This window comes from Triticum aestivum, chromosome 7A (assembly GCF_018294505.1).
Source record: "Triticum aestivum cultivar Chinese Spring chromosome 7A, IWGSC CS RefSeq v2.1, whole genome shotgun sequence".
NCBI classification, from domain to species: domain Eukaryota; kingdom Viridiplantae; phylum Streptophyta; class Magnoliopsida; order Poales; family Poaceae; genus Triticum; species Triticum aestivum.
This window is the reverse complement of record NC_057812.1, coordinates 537,734,200-537,750,342: the sequence shown is the minus strand read 5'-3', so window position 1 is coordinate 537,750,342 and position 16,143 is coordinate 537,734,200. Positions and strand designations below refer to the sequence as shown.

Sequence of the window (16,143 nt, the reverse complement as noted above, 5' to 3'; positions counted from 1 at the left end):
GTACTCTGCTACTGGTAGGCGCATCTCTGTCGTGGCCTTCTCGGTGAGCTCTATTCCTGTCGACCAAACCTTGAACGAGAATGGATCTCGCATCAAAGCCTGGTTCCCTGGGGTCGACTGGAATTCTTCGCCCAACACTATGAGGGCGTCTGTCAACCTGCTGTCGAGGCACATATGATCCACTCCTCGGGGGAGGGGTTGGCACTCGACGTCGATCATCACGATCGAATCGGTGATCATACTGCTCATTCCTTCTGTACTGATCACGCCGGTCTCCACGTCCCTCACGCCTTGGAGGCGATCTTGGGCTGTGAGCCGACTGGACTGTATCCGTTGCAACGGATCGACTGTGGATCCTGTTCCACGACTGAGAAACAGCGGAATTCTGGTCTCCCGCTGCACGGAGCAACGCTCTGATTTGCAACAAGCCTCTGCCAGCCTCTGACTAGGAGGGCTAAATCGACTCTGCTATACGGGTCGCAGCCGCCAAATTCTGAATCGGAGTACGATATACCTGCGGGGGCGGAAAGAGTTGACATCGACTGGATTCTGGAGCCCGTTGACGCGCTCGCTCGTCAAGTATTCGCTGGAGATTCTCCAGTCGAGTGCGCTCGGCCAAGTTAGCCAAGCGCGTATCCTCCAAGGCTCGGGCCTCGGGGGTTTCTCCAACGATAGGAGTTTGGAGTGCATCCATGTTCTGGCGGCGAAGCTCCTCCCGCTGCAACGACGTGAGAGGCTCGGGGAGATACTCCTCGTGAGGACGCGACGGGTCGCCCCCATCCATGCCTCTGTCGGCGCGGGGGAAACCGGGAGGACTGTGTGGCCCATCGATCACCAGAACCTCTACAGCTGGGTCACTGCTGTCGCATTCGGATGCGGTCTCTGCGGAGCCAGTCGACAGGTCGAACAGGCCGTAGAGGGATTCGTCGGGCTCGATTGCCGCGACTTGTGGGGTGGCCGACTGGCGGGCCACCGCATGCCTCACCCACCTCTGAAGCCTCGACCGACCGGAGCGCTTGCGCCAGCGAGAAACAGGGCGGGGAGATGCCACGGGAGCCGACCGATACTGGGTCGACGGCTGCCGCAGGAGGACACCACGGACACATGCGCGAAAGTGCATCGCCCCGCGGACGGGGAGCGCGTCGACGTCGAGTGGAGCTTCCTGAAGCCAAGCGGAGTCGTCGGCGATGAACGTGAGCGCGCCGAGAGGGATCTCGCGGCCCTCCACCAAAGCTCCACCCGAAACCATGATCAAGGAGATCGGAAAAAATCGCAACTTCTCAAACTAGGCGCTAAGACTCCTGGCCCCACGGTGGGCGCCAACTGTCGTGGTTCTAACTCCGACAGTGATGTAGGGGAGTATGTATGGAGAGGCTAGATCTTAGCTATGGAGGAGTTGTAAGCACACGAGGATTACGAGTTCAGGCCCTTCTCGGAGGAAGTAACAGCCCTACGTCTCGGTGCCCGGAGGCGGTCGACTGAATTATGTGTGTATGAATAACAGGGGTGCCAACACTTGATACTGAGGAGGGGGTGGCTTATATAGAGTTCGCCAGGCCCCTCCAGCCCTCGGTAATGCAAGGTTTAAAGTACATTAAGATTGGGGGTTACTGGTAACGCCCCTAATAACGTGCTATGATGACCATAAAAGCTACTTAATGACCGGCCGTTTGCGTGCAGGGTGACTTTAGATCTCCTGGCAGTCGAGTGGTTGGAATTTGGTCGAGTGATTGCTTCGTGGTCGAGTGTCTTGAATCTGTCGAGTGGGATACCTCCAAGTCGATTGAAAGGTGACTTCTTCTAGGGACGTCCTTGGGTAGGGTACTTAGGACAGGTCCATGCCCCTATCCTAGGTACATAGCTTCATCAGGTATCATTATTTTCTGACCTTCACAGATGATTTGAGCAGATATGTGTATATCTACTTAATGAAACATAAGTCTGAAACATTTGAAAAGTTCAAAGAATTTCAGAGTGAAGTGGAAAATCACCGTAAAAAGAAAATAAAGTTTCTACAATCTGATCGTAGAGGTGAATATCTGAGTTATGAGTTTGGTCTTCATTTGAAACAATGTGGAACAGTTTCGCAACTCACACCACCTGGAACATCACAGCGTAATGGTGTGTCCAAACGTCGTAACCATACTTTATTAGATATGGTGCAATCTATGATGTCTCTTACCGATTTACCACTATCGTTTTGGGGTTATGCTTTAGAGACGGCTGCATTCACATTAAATATGGCGCCATCTAAATCCGTTGAGACGACACCATATGAACTGTGGTTTGGCAAGAAACCTAAGATGTCATTTCTTAAAGTTTGGGGCTTCGATGCTTATGTGAAGAAGCTTCAACCTGATAAGCTCAAACCCAAATCGGAGAAATGCGTCTTCATAGGATACCCAAAGGAAACTGTTGGGTACACCTTCTATCACAAATCCGAAGGCAAGATATTCGTTGCTAAGAATGGATCCTTTCTAGAGAAGGAGTTTCTCTCGAAAGAAGTGAGTGGGAGGAAAGTAGAACTTGATGAGGTAATTGTACCTTCTCCCAAATTGGAAAGTAGTTCATCATAGAAATCAGTTCTAGTGATTCCTACACCAATTAGTGAGGATGCTAATGATGATGATCATGAAACTTCAGATCAAGTTACTACCGAACCTCGTAGGTCAACCAGAGTAAGATCCGCACCAGAGTGGTACGGTAATCCTATTCTGGAGGTCATGTTGCTAGACCATAACGAACCTACGAACTACGAGGAAGCGATGATGAGCCTAGATTCTGTGAAATGGCTTGAGGCCATGAAATCTAAGATGGGATTCATGTATGAGAACAAAGTATGGACTTTGGTTGAATTGCCCGATGATCGGCAAGCCATAGAGAATAAATGGATCTTCAAGAAGAAGACTGACGCTGACGGTAATGTTACTGTCTACAAAGCTCGACTTGTTGCAAAAGGTTTTCGACAAGTTCAAGGAGTTGACTATGATGAGACCTTCTCACCCATAGCAATGCTTAAGTATGTCCGAATCATGTTAGCAATTGCCGCATTTTACGATTATGAAATTTGGCAAATGGATGTCAAAACCGCATTCCTTAATGGATTTCTTAAAGAAGAGTTGTATATGATGCAACCAGAAGGTTTTGTCGATCCTAAAGGTGCTAACAAAGTGTGCAAGCTCCAGCGATCCATTTATGGACTGGTGCAAGCCTCTCGGAGTTGGAATGTACGCTTTGATAGTGTGATCAAAGCATATGGTTTTATACAGACTTTTGGAGAAGCCTGTATTTACAAGAAAGTGAGTTGGAGCTCTGTAGCATTTCTGATATTATATGTGGATGACATATTGTTGATTGAAAATAATACAAAATTTCTGGATAGCATAAAAGGATACTTGAATAAGAATTTTTCAATGAAAGACCTCGGTGAAGCTGCTTATATATTGGGCATCAAGATCTATAGAGATAGATCAAGACGATTAATTGGACTTTCACAAGCACATACCTTGATAAAGTTTTGAAGAAGTTCAAAATGGATCAGTCAAAGAAAGGGTTCTTGTCTGTGTTACAAGGTATGAAGTTGAGTCAGACTCAATGCCCGACCACTGCAAAAGATAGAGAGAAAATGAAAGTCATCCTCTATGCCCCAACAATAGGTTCTATCATGTATGCTATGCTGTGTACCAGACCTGATGTGTGCCTTGCTATAAGTTTAGTAGGGAGGTACCACAGTAATCCAGGAGGGGATCACTGGACAGCGGTCAAGAACATCCTTGAAAGCACAAGTGCTCCCTGGGTGGTTCTGGTAATTAATGTCAACATATCTCTTATTGGACTAACACTTTTACCTAGTATGTTTCAGATAAGTTCAACAATGGAGTGGCATGGACTAGAGGATGTGGAACCCCTTCAAGATGCTAAGGACAAAGGATTGGCTCAAGCTTCAAGATTAAGACTCTACATTTTCTATTTTAGTGATCCAAGGTCACATTGAGTCTATAGGAAAAGCCAATACTATCAAGAGGGGATGAGGTGTTGCTTAATGGCTTGCTTGCTCAAAGTGCTTAGTGATATGCTCCAAAACCCTCAACTACCTTCCCACATCCACATATGACCTAAACCAAAAGTCAAACTCGGCCCCACCGGTTTTATCTATCCGGCGCCACCGAGTTTCAAATGTCATAGCCACTGCCACAAACCCTAGCAAATCGGTTTCACCGATAGGGATCTCGGTCTCACCGAGATGGGATTGTAATCTCTCTGTGTATGTCCATTACCAAAATCGGTCTCACCGAGTTTGAGCAATCGGTACTACCGAGATTACAATGCAAACCCTCTGGTTAGCTTATTACCAAAATCGGTCCCACCGAGTTTGTGTAATAGGTCTCACCGAGTTTGCCTGACCAACTCTCTGGTTAGCTTATTACCAAAATCGGTCCCACCGAGTTTGTGGAATCGGTCACACCGAGATTACGTTATGCCCTAACCCTAACCATATCGGTCCTACCGAGTTGCATCTCAGTCCCACCGAAAATCCTAACGGTCACTAGGTTTGCTGAATCGGTCCGACCGAGTTTAACCATTCGGTCCCACCAAGTTTGGCAAATTGTGTGTAACAGTTAGATTTTGTTTTTGTGTGGAGGCTATATATACCCCTCCACCCACTCTTCATTCATGGAGAGAGCCATCAAAACATACCTACACTTCCAATACACATTTTCTAAGAGAGAACCACCTACACTTGTGTTGAGGTCAAGATATTCCATTCCAACCATATGAATCTTGATCTCTAGCCTTCCCCAAGTTGCTTTCCACTCAAATCTTCTTTCCACCAAATCCAAATCCTGTGAGAGAGAGTTGAGTGTTGGGGAGACTATCATTTGAAGCACAAGAGCAAGGAGTTCATCATCAACCCACCATTTGTTACTTCTTGGAGAGTGGTGTCTCCTAGATTGGCTAGGTGTCACTTGGGAGCCTCCGACAAGATTGTGGAGTTGAACCAAGGAGTTTGTAAGGGCAAGGAGATCGCCTACTTCGTGAAGATCTACCGCTACTGAGGCAAGTCCTTCGTGGGCGACGGCCGTGATGTTATAGACAAGGTTGCTTCTTCGTGGACCCTTCGTGGGTGGAGCCCTCTGTGGACTCGCGCAACCGTTACCCTCCGTGGGTTGAAGTCTCCATCAACGTGGATGTACGATAGCACCACCTATCGGAACCACGACAAAAACATCCGTGTCTCCAACTACGTTTGAATACTCCAAACCCTTCTCTTTACATTCTTGCAAGTTGCATGCTTTACTTTCCGCTGCTCATATACTCATTGCGTGCTTGCTTGATATGTATTGTGTTTGTTAAACTTGTGCTTAAACTCCACTTAAACTTAAGAATATTAAAAACTGCAACTTTTGGCACTTAGTGTCTAATCACCCCCCCCCCTCTAGGCACCTCTTCTCGATCCTTTCAATTGGTATCAGAGCATTGGTCTCCATTGCCTTGGTTTAAACACCATTGGAGGAAGATGGATGTGTCTACTTTGGGGAGTCTTAGACATAGAGTGCCCATTCTTGATGGAGAGTATTTTCATGAGTGGAAAAATGAAATGCTTGAGATTTTCAATGAATATCATTTGAACAAGTACATTACTAGCCCTTGTGCACCTCATGTTGATCCTTTGCACCCTACCCTAGATGAAGATATTGACATGATTCGCAATCTTAGAACTGTTGAGCTCATCATTAGAGGCTTGCCTAGAAACTTGATTAGATGTTTGCCTACCCTCAAGTGTGCCTACACCATATGGAAATTTCTTGAGGAACTCTTTCCTAATTACTCCTTGAAAGATCTAGATGAAATCCTCCATAAGTCTATTGCTTTGATTAACATGAGTTCCAATGATCCCAAATTTGGTGACTGCTTATTTGAGCTTACTAATCTTACGAGTGCCAAAGGAGATGTTGGAATCATTAGCAATATCATTTCCAGAGCTATTAGAATTCATAAAGATAACTACAGAAATGATCATTTATCTAATGAATTGCCCTCTCTAGGAATTGATCAATCACAAGATGATGTTGAACATGAATACTCGGATGAGGATGATGATGATGATAGTGACTATGATCTTGATGATGCGATGAGACACTTTGGTCTTATGGCAAATCTTCGCAGCTACATGGCTGGAGGAAAGGAATGGGTCCTTGATAGTGGATGTACTGATCATGTAACCGGAGATAAAGATACGTTTAGTGAGCTTGCTGAAAACAACGGCCCTCGAAAATAGGTCACTTTTGGTGATAATTCAAAGGGTAAGGTGGTTGGCCTTGGTAAGGTGGCCATCTCACATGATAGCTCCATACAAAATGTCATGTTCGTTGAATCCCTTGGATACAATTTACTTTCAGTTTCTAGACTTGTGGATTTCGGTTTCAATGTCTTATTCACTAAAGTAGATTGCCAAGTGTTTCGTAGAGACAATCATAAAATGGTCTTTATCGGTATACGTAGAGGAGATCTTTACATTGTTGATTTCACTAAAAAGGCTCAACCTAGAACTTGCTTAATTACCAAATCTTCTAAAGGCTGGTTGTGGCATAGAAGACTAGGTCATGTTGGTATGCGAAATCTTGATAAGCTTATTAAAGGTGATCATATCCTTGGAATAAAAGATGTCATATTTGACAAGGATAGACTCTGTAGTGCTTGTCAAGCAGGGAAACAAGTTGGAGGAAGTCACCACGCGAAGAACATCATGACCACAAGAAGACCACTCGAGCTACTTCACATGGATCTCTTTGGTCCAAATGCCTACAAGAGTCTCGGTGGTAGCTCATTTGGTCTAGTCATAGTTGATGATTTTTCAAGATTTACGTGGGTGTTCTTTCTTGATGACAAATCGCAGGTCCAAAAGATCTTCAAAAACTTCGCTAGGAAGGCCCAAAATCAGTTTGACGTGAAGATCAAGAAGGTTTGGAGCGACAACAGAATGGAGTTCAAGAACGCAAATGTGGACACCTTTCTTGACGAAGAAGGGATTTCACACGAGTTCTCGGCTATGTACACACCTCAAAAAAATGGAGTTGTTAAAAGGAAGAACCGGACTCTTATCGAGATGGCAAGAACGATGCTTGATGAGTACAAAATGCCAAAGCACTTTTGGGCGGAAGCGGTTGAGACAGCTTGTCATGCAACAAATCGCTTGTATCTTCACGAGCTACTCGGCAAGACGGCATACGAGCTCCTCACCGGTAACAAACCCCAAGTTGGATACTTTCGAGTATTCGGCTCAAAGTGCTACATTCTTGATAAGCATCGTCGTTCTAAATTTGCTCCTAAATCTCATGAAGGTTTCCTACTTGGTTATGGCTCAAACTCTCACACTTACTGTGTCTACAACAATTTCACCCAAAAGGTTGAAGAGACGGTAGATGTGAAGTTTGATGAATCTAACGGCTCGCAAGTAGAGCAATTGCCAATTGATGTAGGAGACAAAGACCCTTCGGAAGCAATTCAAGACTTATCCATTGGCAAGATTCGTCCAACGGAAGTGAAGGAGAGTACCTCATCCGTCCAAGTGGAAGCTTCTACCTCACGACAAGGTGAACCAAGAGTTGATACGGAAGCATCCACAAGTGGGACACACCAAGATGAAGAAAACGAGGAAGCGCACCAAGATGAACATCAACAACCTCCTTCTCCACCACGACAAGAGAACGATAACGTCAACAATAAAGAAGGCCAAGAAGAAGAACAAGATGAAGAGGATGTTCCACCCCGACTCAAGCAAAAGCTTTCACGAGTTCGAGCAAGAATTGCTAAGGATCATCTCGTCGAGCAAATCTACAATGATATCCAAACCGGGAGAATCACTCGCTCTAAAACTCGTTTAGCTAACTTTTGTGAAAATTACTCATTCATCTCTAGCATTGAACCTATGAAGGTTGAAGAAGCATTGGAGGATCCGGACTGGATAAACGCTATGCATGAAGAGCTACACAACTTTGAGAGAAATCAAGTGTGGACATTGGTCGAGAAGCCCGAAAACAACCACAACATCATTGGTACCAAATGGGTGTTTCGCAACAAGCAAGATGAAGATGGACAAGTGGTTCGCAACAAGGCACGTCTCGTCGCCCAAGGCTACACACAAGTTGAAGGTATGGACTATGGTGAGACATATGCTCCCGTTGCTAGACTTGAGTCCATTCGCATCTTACTTGCTTATGCTAATCACCATGATATCACCTTGTACCAAATGGACATTAAAAGTTCTTTTCTAAATGGCAAAATTGAGGAGGAAGTCTATGTTAAGCAACCTCTCGGCTTCGTCAATCCTAAGAAACCTGATCATGTTTACAAACTTCACAAAGCCCTTTATGGTCTTAAACAAGCTCCTAGAGCTTGGTATAAATGCTTGACCAAGTTCCTTATTGAAAAAGGGAGTTAATTACACGATAGTACCACAATTGGGGCCGTGGTGGCGAATTGGTACTCGTTTTGAAAAATTTTACGTGTCAGTACCACGTTTGGACCGAACCGTTGCAAATCGGGCTAAACTTTGTATTTGTACGTATTGACGCTGGAACTGACCGCCCGGGCCCACGCGTCAGATGCCACGCTGGCGAATCGGCACTCGCCCGCTCGCTCAATAGGTGCGGTCCGTCTTGAACCGGACCGGCCCGTGCTCCACTCTGTTCCTCCTCGCTCCTGCCTCCCTCCTTGCTCCTCTCTCGTCGCCCTCGTCACCGCCGGCAGCTTTGCCGGAGCGGAGCGCTGCCGCCCGCCATGGTTTTCGAAGACGAAAGCAGTGAGGACACTTCCAGCCTGCCGTACATGCACTCGACCTCATCCACGGACGGGCTTAACCAGGTGATTTTCCTTGAGCTAGGTCTAGGGTTAGGGTTTCAGATTTGGGGCTTTTTGATTTGGTTGATTTCGCTGGGTTTTGATTTGGGCATTTTGATTGTACGAGCTTCGGCAGGTCCCTTTCAGCGTTGAAGATCCAGATTACCAGGGGCTTGAGCTGGAAACGATGTCGCCATGTGAGAAGCACGGCAAGGCATCTGAGAGGCTTGTCGCATTTGAAGGAACAGACACAGGGAGAAGGTTCCTAGCATGTGCAGAGCCGGTATGAATTCTATGCTGATAGTGGGATATTATATATAGGTTGATAGTGTCATATTATTGTTGGTTTGACAGTGCCATATTGAACATGAGTGAACATGAGTACAAGGCCTGATTATTAAGGGCATATTCATATATAGGTTGATAGTGTCATATTATTGTTGGTTTGACAGTATCTAGGTGGATAGTATGTACTGCATATGCTTTGGCAGTTCACCAAATTTGCAGTTAGAGATTGCTCTCTCTTGTTTTGTAGCGATTAGCAAAATCTAGTTCAAAGCTGTAGCTGAGTGGTGCTGTAATTTGTCATGCTGTTATTTAGTGGGTAGGTACATCTCAATTACTAGTGTAGCTTAGTGGTGCTATTATTACCAATGTACAGTGTTATTGCTTTGCACTAGTTATTTACCTGTGCTTCTGAAGTAACATGTTTATTTTTTTTATCTTTTTGCCTTTTTGCAGGAAGGGCAGAATTGTGGGTTTGTTGAATGGGTTGATCACCAGTGGCCCCCAACAATGCAAAATGCATTGTTGAAGCTGTGGGCCATGGTTGAAGATAGCAAGAGTGCTAGGGTGAATGATAATCTTGAAAGTTCTTTCACTATCCACCATCTGACAGAAGAGAAGAACAAGCTGGAGGCCAACTATGACAAGTTAGTCCAAGATGTGCATGAACTTATGAGCTTCCAGGAGGACAGGGTGGTGGATTTCAGATATCTGCAGGATAACCTTACATATCAGCAGCAATGCAGAAGTGAACTGCTGGCTGATATGAAGGCACAGATGGCAAAGAAAGATGCAGAGTTTGAGAAGCTTAAGCAGAATTATGAAGTGCTACTGAACCTGACAAGAGCACAAGCAACAGTCATCCAGAACTTGAAGTTGAAGCATATTAAAGACAAGCAATTGTTTAGTGAAGATAAGATGAACTTGGAGTTGAAGAATGCAGAGCTCACAAAGTCTGAGGAGAAGCTCACCCAAGAGAAGCTAGAGTTGAAGCTTCAGATTGCTGAGCTGATGAAGGCAGAGGAGAAGCTGAAGGAGAAGATCAAGGGGATCCAGGCCATCTTAGAGAAGTGAAGAAAATGAATATGAGACTAGTGGGTAATGCTGACCTTTTGGGCATGATGGTTGTGTAGTGTATGGCTCTACTAATTGTGAACTATGTCTGTGTATGTATGTAGTAGATATGCTTTTCATCCTTTTGTGAGAAAAGGATGAACTATGCATTTAAACTCAAACTCCACTATGTATTTGTGATGGACCTGCTGTGTACCCTATAATATGTTGAACTCCAGTAAGTATTGTGTGTTATGTTGGCTAGACTTGAAATGATGATATATCATGCATTGGAAGATGGATCAGATATTCTGTGCCATGAGATGTAGACTAAAAGTTATGATTTCTCTTGCAATAGGTTTTATATTTTTATATTAGATGATTATGTTAGCATTGGAAGACTATTTGATGGTTATGTTAGCACTGGAATATTATATGGTTATGTTATATCATGCATTGGAAGCCCATGTTGGTTAGGTTAAGTTGGTTCCGTCGACCCCTAGCCACCGTAAACCCTAATGGTTAGATTAAGGTGGTTCCATCGACCCCGAGCCACCATAAACCATCATGGTTAGGTTAAGTTGGTTCCGTCGACCCCTAAGCCACCATCAACCATAATGGTTAGCTTAAGGTGGTTCCGTCGACCCCGAGCCACCGTAAACCATCATGGTTAGGTTAAGTTGGTTCCGTCGACCCCTAGCCACCATAAACCATAATGGTTAGCTTAAGGTGGTTCCGTCGACCCCGAGCCACCGTAAACCATCATGGTTAGGTTAAGTTGGTTCCGTCGACCCCTAGCCACCATAAACCATAATGGTTAGATTAAGGTGGTTCCGTCGACCCCGAGCCACCGTAAACCATCATGGTTAGGTTAAATTGGTTCCGTCGACCCCGAGCCACCATAAACCATAATGGTTAGATTAAGGTGGTTCCGTCGACCCCGAGCCACCGTAAACCATCAAGTTATCCACCCAAGTGGCATCAATCCATCAACCATCAAGTTATCCCCAACAGAACCATCAAGATATCCATTGGCATCAGCAGAAGTTGCTTTAGTGGCATCAAACCCAAAAGAAAACACATTGTAGTGGCATCAAACTCTAAATAGTATATCATTGTAGCATGAGCACAAGTTGGTGCTGTGTCATCAAAGCAAAACAAAGCACAATGTATCATCAGCAACAGTTGCTGCAGTGGCATCAAACCAAAATAAATCACATTGTAGCAGCAGCACAAGTTACTGCAGTGGCATCAAACCAAAATAAAGCACATTGTAGCAGGAATACAAGACATTGTAGTGGCATCAAACCAAAAGATAACATGCCACATTGTAGCAGGTGCACATTGTAGAATCAACAGAAGTTTGCATCACCTTCTGCCACCTCTACTAGCATTGAACCAGGCCATCCATCCAGTGTGTGTGCCATCAGTTGGTGGAGGAGCACTAGAAGTTGAGGCACCATACTGCCTTGGGGCAGAGAAAGGCCTTGAAGAATTTGCACCTCTCCCAGCAGAAGATTGAGCACTAGAAGATGCTCTTCCAGATCCTCTTCCACCACCAGCCCTTCTTCCTGCACCTCTACCAGCACCACTTCCACCACCTCTACCAGCAGCACTTCCAGTTCTTCCTCCTGGTGTTGGAGCAGGAGCCCTAGTTGTTGCAGGTGGAGCAGCTCTTGGTGTTGGTGTAGGAGCTTTAGGTGTTGGTGTAGGAGCCCTAGTTGTTGGTGCAGGAGATCTAGCTGTTGCTGAAGCAGCTCTAGGTGTTGTTGCAGGAGCTGTAGGAGCAACACCTCTTGCTTGTGAATTCCTTCCAGCAGGCTTGGAAAACAATTCAAAGGAAACACAGTTAATAATACTACAAATAAGAAAGGTAATTTACAGAAACATCAAAATGAAGAACTAGTACAAAGGGGCTTACCACATGTTTGTTCTTTCTTAAGGCCAACTCAGGTTTCAACTGTTTAAGGCAGTTTGTGTATTTATGCCCTTGTAATCCACAATTGCTACAAGTTATTGTCCCCATTCTTGAGGTGGACTTTGGCTTTGGAACTTCAAATTTTCCCTTTATTCTCTTCTCTTTCCTTCTTCCTTTCTTCACTTTAAATGCTGGTGGTTCTATGTCTGGACCTGGGGTCTTTGTCCAGTCATGCTCACTAGGGACAGGATATATCATTGGTTCATATGCTGCCAAATAATATGGTTTCTTGAAGAATTTGCTTACAAAGTCCTCTGGAAACCTTTTTGCCTTGTTGATTGCTGAGATGGCATGGTTACATGGGATGCCACTGAGGTCCCACTTTCTGCAACCACAGGTTTCAACTTCCAAATTGACAGCATGTGTTTGCTCACCACTAGTTACTTGCCACAAGTTAACACCTGCTTGAATGGGTTTGCAGTACCTGGCCCTTTCCTTTTCAATCTCCAACTTCTCACTGTAATGTGGTGTGATCTCCCATCTAGCTTCCCTTCCACTCTCTCTATTCCTGTGCCACCTAACCATCTGCTTATCCTTTATGCCATCACACATAGTTCTTATTGGTTTTTTCCTATGATCTAGGATGTACTTGTTAAACACCTCTGACAAATTGTTGACAACCAAGTCAGTCTTGCTATTTGTGTCAAATGCATGCCTAGCCCATGTTTTCTTGGGTATTGCACTAAGCCACTGCCAAGCTTCCACACTCTCAGCTTTGAGATCATCCATTGCTTTATTAAATTTGTGTTCATTATATGCATAACTGGCATTATCCATGCACTTCTTAAGGTCCTCCCCCCTAAAGCCAGCATTCTGGAAGTTTGCATATATGTGTCTTAAGCAGAATCTTTGATGACTGTTAGGAAAAACTCTATTCACTGCATATAATAGCCCCTGGTGCACACAATTTAAACAGCTAAGCTACTGTCTAATACACATGTAAACACATATTTAGCAGGCAAAGCAAGGTGGATAAACATACCTTCTGTCTGTCTGACATTATAGTATATGGACCATACTGTCCAACTTCTCCTCCAAGACAAATCTTCAGTTGGTGTAGAAACCAGCACCAGTTTGCTTTGTCCTCTTGTCCAACAATGCCAAATGCCAGTGGGTATATGTTGTTATTGCCATCTCTACCAGTGGCAGCAAGGATTTGTGCACCAGTGGTCAGCTTGATAAAACATCCATCAATACCTAAAACAGGAAGTAAACATAACATGTCAAATGCATTTATATGTGCAACCTATTGAAACTAACAACATCAAAGTAGTGTACAAGATAAAATGAACTAACCAATGAATGGTCTACAGCCCTGTAGAAATCCCTCCCTTGCTCCATTGATGCAGTAAAACATGGCATGGAATCTTGGTCCTGGATGTGGGATTTTTTCAGTGGCTGTTGGAGTTACAGTGGTGACTATAACTCTACTCCCAGGGTTTGTATCCATCACAGTCTGAGCATAGTCTCTCAGCCTTGGGTATTGCTTCCTATGATCTCCCAACACAGCCTCAACAGCTAAGTTTTTTGCCCTATATGCCATAGCCTTGGGCACATCCACACCATACTTTTCCATGCAGGCATCAATAAGTGTATGTATGCTAGTACTGACATCAGATCTGAATAGTGGCTCATATTGCTTTGCAAGCCACTTTGCACTTACCCTGCTTGTTTCAGTAGAACTAGGGCAGGTGTGTTGTATCCTCATCTTCTTAATTACAAAAGTGTTTTCCCCTTTTATAACAGCTGCCACAATGCAGAACTTACAATGTTCATTCTTGCAATGCACAATGATCCTCTGATCTGAGTTCCTGTGATACTTGAAGTCTCTGCACTGAGTGATGTGCAAGCTCAACAGAGCATCTCTGAATTGATGTTGATCTTTGAAGCACATATGCAGTTTTAGTTGTTGGTGTGGTTGTTCCAAATCCTCATTGTACCATACTCTAGCTGGCCTCTTCTTTGCCCTACTCTTCCTTTTTTGAGGTAGCACAAATGCTAGTGGCTCAAACCCATCATCTTCACTGTCCTTCAATAAACTATCATCTTCTTCATCTGATGATTGTTTCCAATCAGGTTGCACTTCTTCTAAAACACTGGAATGTGACCTTCTTGTTGGTCCCCTCCTTACTTGCAACTTCTGCTTCTTCTTTGCTGGCACATATATTTTTTCCTCCTCTTCTGGAACAATAGGGTCATCATCCTCCAACTCAAATAATTCCTCTACCTCTGTGTCACCCTCATAATGCACTTGTTCTTCATCCTCTAATTCTTCTTCTGATTCTTCATCCTCTGTTTCTTCCTCATGTTGCTCTTGTACTTCTTCCTCTCTCTGTCTATTTTCCTCTTCCATCTCCATGTCTTCAGCATCATGCATTTCCTCATTATAGTTAGGCCTTAAATCCCCCATGTCACTATCATACTGCCCTTCAGATCCTTCAGATGAACATGCATAACTGCCATCATAGCCAACTTGTTCTTCTTCCACAACTTCTTTTAACTTGGGATTTAGAACACTCCTGCTCTCTTGTGTTAAAACAGCAGGGCCTACAGCTGCAATATAACTGCTACTCTGACCTTCATAAGCAACACCTTGCTGATCAACAGCATAAACAGGAGGATCGGCAAGATCAAAAACAACAGGCTCAGAATATTCAGTTATATCTAAATTTTGCTTCCGTACAAAACCCTTCTGTGGTACACTGACAGCTGGTGGACAAGCCCTAAATAGCAAATTAAGCACCAAACTCTCCTCATTCTGCCTCTTGATCAACTGTAGTTTAACATTACTATCAACCAATTCCAAGCCCTGCTCTCCTGGGGTCTCCATGTAAAACATCAGTGAATCATCAATACCGAAGCCTTGGGTTTCCATCAATGCAACCATATTTAGATATGTCACATCTGAAGAGCTTAATTTCCTCTCTAACAGATCATTATTGTCAAAATGGATCCTAACATTCCATATGTCTTCATATAAACTACAATTCACATGCAATTTGCCTAATCAGTACACTATAACCCTAATTAGCAAATAAATGAGAAGAAAAAAAGAGGCAGAAACAGAAACTTACAGGACGCCGCCGAGCCCGTGGGTTAGCTCATGGCTATTGCTAGGGTTCGCCACCCATTGCTTTGCCAGCAGTACCCGCTGCTCCATGGACAGTGCGGGCTCAATGAACTCGTCGTCGTCGCTGGAGTACTCAGAGCTCGAGTAGCCATCGCCGCCCTCGATTGGAGATCTCCCCTCGATTCCTCCTGCCGCGCCGATGCCGAAGAGGGGAAGGTTTGCGCCGCCGCCATCGCCGTCGCCGCCACCGCCGCTGCCGCCACCACCGCCCGGGGGCGCCGCCGCCATCGCCGTACGCGCAGGGAGCTAGGGTTCATCGACGAACAGAGACGGCGAGGAGGAACAGAGTGGAGCACGGGTCGGACCGCACCTATTGAGCGAGCGGGCGAGTGCCGATTCGCCAGCGTGGCATCTGACGCGCGGGCCCGGGCGGTCAGTTCCAGCGTCAATACGTACAAATACGAAGTTTAGCCCGATTTGCAACGGTTCGGTCCAAACGTGGTACTGACACGTAAAAATTTTCAAAACTGGTACCAGTTCGCCACCACGGCCCCAATTGTGGTACTATCGTGTAATTAACTCTGAAAAAGGCTTTGAAATTGGTAAAATTGATTCTACTCTTTTTACTAAAAGGGTTAATGGAGAACTATTTGTGTGCCAAATTTATGTTGATGATATCATATTTGGTTCAACTAACCCTCATTTTAGTGAGAAGTTTGGAAAGCTAATGTCGGAGAAGTTTGAGATGTCTATGATGAGTGAACTCAAATTCTTTCTCATTTTGCAAATCAAGAAAACTAAGGAAGGTACCTTTGTCTCTCAAACGAAGTACACCAAGGACTTATTCAAGAAGTTCAATATGCAAGAATGCAAAGGTATGACTACACCCATGCCTACTAGTGGACATCTTGATTTG

General features: G+C 44.7%; 2 protein-coding genes across 2 annotated transcripts; one reads left to right on the top strand and one right to left on the bottom strand.

Moving 5' to 3' along the window:
• Positions 1–8,875: 8,875 nt before the first annotated feature.
• LOC123154342 (uncharacterized) lies at positions 8,876–10,436 on the top strand. The gene is made up of 2 exons (XM_044573097.1): positions 8,876–9,124; positions 9,583–10,436. Exons 1-2 carry the CDS (start codon positions 9,029–9,031, stop codon positions 10,198–10,200), a joined length of 714 nt encoding a protein of 237 aa, XP_044429032.1. The 5' UTR covers positions 8,876–9,028; the 3' UTR covers positions 10,201–10,436.
• Positions 10,437–11,347: 911 nt separating this feature from the next.
• LOC123153456 (uncharacterized) lies at positions 11,348–15,317 on the bottom strand. Its single transcript, XM_044572573.1, has 5 exons — positions 15,232–15,317; positions 13,454–15,138; positions 13,140–13,354; positions 12,101–13,051; positions 11,348–11,917 (listed from the first exon to the last, which is right to left on the bottom strand). The coding sequence occupies exons 1-5, from the start codon at positions 15,315–15,317 to the stop codon at positions 11,897–11,899; spliced, it is 2,958 nt and encodes a 985-aa protein (XP_044428508.1). The 3' UTR covers positions 11,348–11,896.
• Positions 15,318–16,143: the final 826 nt, after the last annotated feature.

Coding starts and splice junctions, on each gene's coding strand:
- LOC123154342 (XM_044573097.1), top strand. CDS start 9,029: ATGTCGCCATGTGAGAAGCACGGCAAGGCATCTGAGAGGCTTGTCGCA. Junction 9,125..9,582: donor TCCTAGCATGTGCAGAGCCG/GTATGAATTCTA, acceptor GCCTTTTTGCAG/GAAGGGCAGAATTGTGGGTT.
- LOC123153456 (XM_044572573.1), bottom strand. CDS start 15,317: ATGGAGCAGCGGGTACTGCTGGCAAAGCAATGGGTGGCGAACCCTAGC. Junction 15,139..15,231: donor CACGGGCTCGGCGGCGTCCT/GTAAGTTTCTGT, acceptor TGTGAATTGTAG/TTTATATGAAGACATATGGA. Junction 11,918..12,100: donor TAAGAAAGAACAAACATGTG/GTAAGCCCCTTT, acceptor AGCAACAGCTAG/ATCTCCTGCACCAACAACTA.